General features: G+C 45.9%; 1 protein-coding gene across 1 annotated transcript; it reads right to left on the bottom strand.

The window, feature by feature from the left end:
* Positions 1-873: 873 nt before the first annotated feature.
* On the bottom strand, positions 874-3,944 carry krt94 (keratin 94). Its single transcript, XM_023266845.3, has 8 exons — positions 3,413-3,944; positions 3,059-3,141; positions 2,799-2,955; positions 2,502-2,663; positions 2,214-2,339; positions 1,369-1,589; positions 1,256-1,269; positions 874-1,150 (listed from the first exon to the last, which is right to left on the bottom strand). The coding sequence occupies exons 1-8, from the start codon at positions 3,854-3,856 to the stop codon at positions 1,107-1,109; spliced, it is 1,251 nt and encodes a 416-aa protein (XP_023122613.2). The 5' UTR covers positions 3,857-3,944; the 3' UTR covers positions 874-1,106.
* Positions 3,945-4,666: the final 722 nt, after the last annotated feature.

Raw genomic sequence — 4,666 nt, 5'->3', positions numbered from 1 at the left:
CTCCTTAGAGGCGGTTGGAAATTGCAGTTTGATCCTCTCTGTAATCTTCCTCTCTTTGCCAGCAAACATTACACCATCATTTGAGAATTATGACCTCTTCACAGGATTTCACTGTAATTTCAGAGGCTCTGGGTGTTGACCTGCGCAGAGTGCAATGGTTCTAAAGCTACTTTCTCTCCCCCTGTGCTCAACAACGCTCAGCACATAAACACAACAGTCCTGTCTCTTTCACACAACATATACATGAGGTCACCCCACCTTTAATGATGCGTTTGCATAACAGCTCATTGGTCATTTGCTATCATCAAAGTTCATAAAGCTGCATCCTTGATAGCACCAACCTCCACAATGACTCCCTTTGTTCACTGTTTGCACTCTCATTCAGTGTTTCTGACTTGAGCCAAGTGTGTGTTCCTGTTTCTAGGTGACAGCAGTTACTCAGACTTCATGTAACACTGTTGAAAAGCCTCCAGGGCAAAGATTAGTCAACCATATGGGTGTGTCTTGTTTGAAAAACCTCTCTGGGCAAACCCTGGGGTCATTCGTTTTACTTGGTCGCATAACTTGCACTTTTTTTCCTGAGTTTTCCTTGTTCTGTTTGGGTTTTGAGAGTCTCAGATTCAACAGAGCTTTTAGAGCCGGGCCTTTCCTCTACATACTCAGGCTTTCCACTCTGGAGCTGTTAACCATTGTTCAGCCTTTCCTGACTACGACCCTGTTGCGTAACAGACTTCCACCGTGTACCCCTCCTCCCAGAATTTAATATAGTTGCCATGGCAACTTCATAAACAGAGCCATGTTATGGTAAAAGATGTAGAAACTCAGTTTCTTTTTTTTCTGAAGAACCAATAAAGTCACAAAACAACACAGCTGTTATATTCACCAGCAGATTTATTTTTCAGACAGGTCACACAAACACACACAGTGCAAAGAGAATTTCTCCCACAAATATGAAAAATACTGTTTCATGGACTTTAACACGGGTTTAGCTTTTAATACGTTTTCAGTACAGTTTTTACTCATCTCGTGTAACAGCTTTTATTAGTTGGTGTGTGTGTGTGTGTGTGTGTGTGTCTGAGAACAGCTTGTCCTGCCAGTTGGACTTTCTAGCTGCGCACAGTGGTGGTGGTGATTGTGGTCTTTGTGCCCCCTGTTGAAAAGACAGGAAAAAAAATTAGGACAGCAGTACCTCAGGTTTTTATTACATGAATTTACTGTTGCTTCGTAATGTAGCGTTAAAATGTACTTCACTTACCGGTGCCAATTGGTCTAAAGGGGAGAGAAAAGGAGAGAGAAACAGTGAGTTTCTAATAAAAATGGTTGCTGTATGATGGAAATGGTTTCACAAATCCAGGCTAGAGTGTCTACCTGGACTCCTCTGTTTCCAGCAGGCTCCTGTAGGTTGCGATCTCCTGTTCCAGCCTGGTCTTGATGTCCAGCAGCATCTTATAGTCGTGGCCCTGCTGCTCGATGCTGGCGCGCACGTTGGCTAGTTCTGCCTCCAGCATGTTGATTTGGCTCTGGTAGCCGGCGAGCATGGCGCTGTAACGGGCCTCGGTCTCTGCTAACGTGTTCTCCAGTGCAGCTTTCTGTTGTAGAGAGAATTCATGCACATAAATTAAGACGCATATACATCACTGTTCATACCTGCAAACAAGTTAACTGCAATTAGTCTTTTGTGACACTTCTCAAGATTTGAAGTTTGTACCCGCCGGCCACTCCCTATACTCAGTAAGTCAGACACAAAAGCTTGGCTTTGTTTGCACAGATCCCTTTATGAGGGAATAAAAGGCAGATACATAAGGTGCTCTCCTGCTTTTACATGTGTGGTTTTGCAGGGAGTGTTGACTGACTGACTCCAGCTGGGCACAGATAATCCACAGGAGCATGACTTTTTAGCCGTCCAGCTCAGCATTCCTTCAGCTTTCTTCAAGCACTTTTATGTCTCCCAGAATTTGAACAGATGTCTGTGAAATGTTTTCCCTGAGCAGGAACCCCTCCCTCGCGTCTCCACTGCTCCCATTTTTCTTATCTCCCCTCTCCCTCCCTTGATTCTTGCAATAAGGCCTCCCTTCTACTCTCTACCCTCTATCACTGTCTCTACTTCTCCCTGACAGAATGGGGATCCGGGAATTTTGCTCATATAAGGCAAGATCAGTGAGATGTGAACAGATGGTTTTGGGTTTCAGGGTTTTCTTTTTCTTTTTTCTCACCATGCTGAGCTGAGACTGCAGCTCGATCTCCAGGCCTTGCAGTGTGCGCCGCAGGTCAGTGATCTCTGTCTTGGACGTCTGGATTGTTTCTGTGCTGATAGCCACTTCTTTGCTCAGGGCTGCCGTCTGGAGCGAGAAATAAAGACACGGTTAGACGTTTTGGTGAACGCTTGTCTCGGTTTCACATAGGATTATATTTAATTACAGGCTATGCTGCTGAGGGAGTGAACCCGGTCATTTGCAGTGTGTGAGAATATGATGCCTTTGTTTATGAGAAGATCCTTTTACCTTGTCATTAAACCAAGCCTCCTGGTCGCGACGGTGTTTTTCGGTGATGGTCTCATACTGGGCGCGGATCTCCTCCAGTACTTTGTTCAGGTCTTGCTGAGGTGCAGCATCCACCTCCACGTTGACTGTGCCGGTAAGCTGAGAGCGCAGTGCTGCCAACTCCTAAACAGGGGAAAAAGAAGTCAAGCATTAAGATCTGTTTGCAGAGTTTTAAGAAGCTTTACAGGTGTGATGACTCATGTCCTGCTTTCATAGCTCGGATAGATAGCCTATTAGTAGAGGATGTGAATCAATCACCTCTGCGTGGTTCTTCTTAAGGTAGGCCAGCTCATCCTGCAGGCCTTCGATCTGCATCTCCAGGTCGGCCTTTGTCAGGGTGGTCTGGTCAAGCAGGCGGCGGAGGTTGGCAATGTCAGCTTCAACTGACTGTCGCATCATCAGCTCATGCTCGAATCTGATTAGTTTGAAGAGTAGAGAACACAAATATGAGACCGTCACCCTTCTCGTTTGGCCTTACATGGATCAAGATCTACAGGAGTTTGACAATTGGTGCTCACTTGGTTTTGAAGTCATCAGCAGCCAGTTTGGAGTTGTCAATCTGGAGCAGGATGTTGGCATTGTTGATGGTGGCGTTATGGATCTTAAGAAAGCAACAATAGTAGAGTTTTTCTTAATTACATAGTTCATTGCCCAGTTGCCAGAGTTGCATACTAATATATCTTCTCTACTGCATCTGATTAGATGACATTATTCTTTATTTTCTATCAAAACACCAAGGATTCAGTAGTGCCACAGATCATGCAGTCTCTTGCCATGTCTGTAGTCCTTCTACACTTTAAAAGCCCTCCCTTGACAATCATTGACAGCACAGCAAATATTTGACTTGTCTGGTGTTTCAGCTCACACTATACCTTGTCCTTCAGGTCGTTGATGATGGCCCAGAAATGGCTGTAGTCCCTCTCAGCTGCAGGCCCCTTCTGCTCGTAGTACTCTCTGATCTGCTTCTCCAGCTTGGCATTGGCCGCCTCCAGAGAACGGACTTTCTCCAGGTAGGAGGCCAGACGGTCGTTCAGGTTCTGCATGGTGGCCTTCTCATTCAGGTGCAGAGAGCTCTGGTCAGCGGCGAGGGACAGGTCGAAACCCCCGCCAAAGCTGCCTCCCATGCCAGCTCCAGCTCCATAGCCTCTGAATCCAGAGGAGACTGTGCGCACTGTAGTGGATGAAATGCGGGGGCCACCCCTGAGGCTGTATTCAGACACGCTGTGAGCCTTCTGGGGAACAGCGCTGGAGGTGAAGCTGCGGCTCTGCCTCAAGACAGAAGGACCGCCGGAGGTGATGCTCTGGCTGTAAAACATCGTGGCTGACTGTCTGCTGGTCGAGAGAATACACGAGGAGAGAGGACCGTTACACAGCTGTACACTCTGGCAGGACTGTGGAGTTTGATAGAGCAAGGCAGGCTGTTGATATAGTGCCGGATCTGGGGCGGGCCTGGCCTGACTGGGAGGAGGAGGGAGGCAGGGAGGGAAGGAGGGAGGTTTCCTTCACAGTTCAGCCGTGGGCTTGGCAGAACCTACATTTGTTTTCCTTTAAGGACCAGGGTTCAGTTTCTTTCCAGTCCTGTGAGGACACTGTTGTGGAATGTGTGCGTCTGTGGGTGAGGATTGTGTTGGTTGCCGGAGATATCGCTCAGAGTGTGTGTTTGTGTATCCATCTGCATTTATGAGTTGCGTAAGCTTCCGTTAATACCTGCACGTATAGATGCGATCACACCCATCACCTGGTGTCTCAATGCAAATAGAAAAGGCGTTGATTTATTGTTTTACTGTCCCACCATTAGTCAACACTTACATGAGGCACTTTACAAAGAATATCTTTCATTACAGAGACAAATTACTCATGATGGTAAGATCAAGCAGAAATAATCTTAGTGAAACATTTAATCCCAGAGTTTAACCTGAATGTAATTTTCCAGACAAACTGCTATGATTTTAAAATAATCACTTGTAGAAGCAGTGGGAGTAGATTTTAGACAGTTTTAGAAGCAGCAAGGGATAATAAGTAATTTATTCTAAACTACTTACTTTACAACCTTTGGCATTTAATTGATTTTATCTGATTGTAGGCAACCAGATAAAGAAGTAAACAACATCGTTTCGCGATATTTT

The sequence above is a fragment of the Amphiprion ocellaris genome, chromosome 4 (assembly GCF_022539595.1).
Source record: "Amphiprion ocellaris isolate individual 3 ecotype Okinawa chromosome 4, ASM2253959v1, whole genome shotgun sequence".
Classification (NCBI taxonomy): domain Eukaryota; kingdom Metazoa; phylum Chordata; class Actinopteri; family Pomacentridae; genus Amphiprion; species Amphiprion ocellaris.
The sequence above is the reverse complement of the archived record's forward strand: the minus strand, read 5'-3'. Positions and strand labels throughout refer to the sequence as shown.

Bases quoted from the DNA above. Each gene is read 5' to 3' on its own strand.
- krt94 (XM_023266845.3), bottom strand. From the start codon at position 3,856: ATGTTTTACAGCCAGAGCATCACCTCCGGCGGTCCTTCTGTCTTGAGG. The intron at 2,956-3,058 runs GTGAGCACCAAT...CAAACTAATCAG, and splicing joins GCTGATGACTTCAAAACCAA to ATTCGAGCATGAGCTGATGA. The intron at 2,340-2,501 runs GTAAAAGGATCT...TTCTCGCTCCAG, and splicing joins AGGCTTGGTTTAATGACAAG to ACGGCAGCCCTGAGCAAAGA.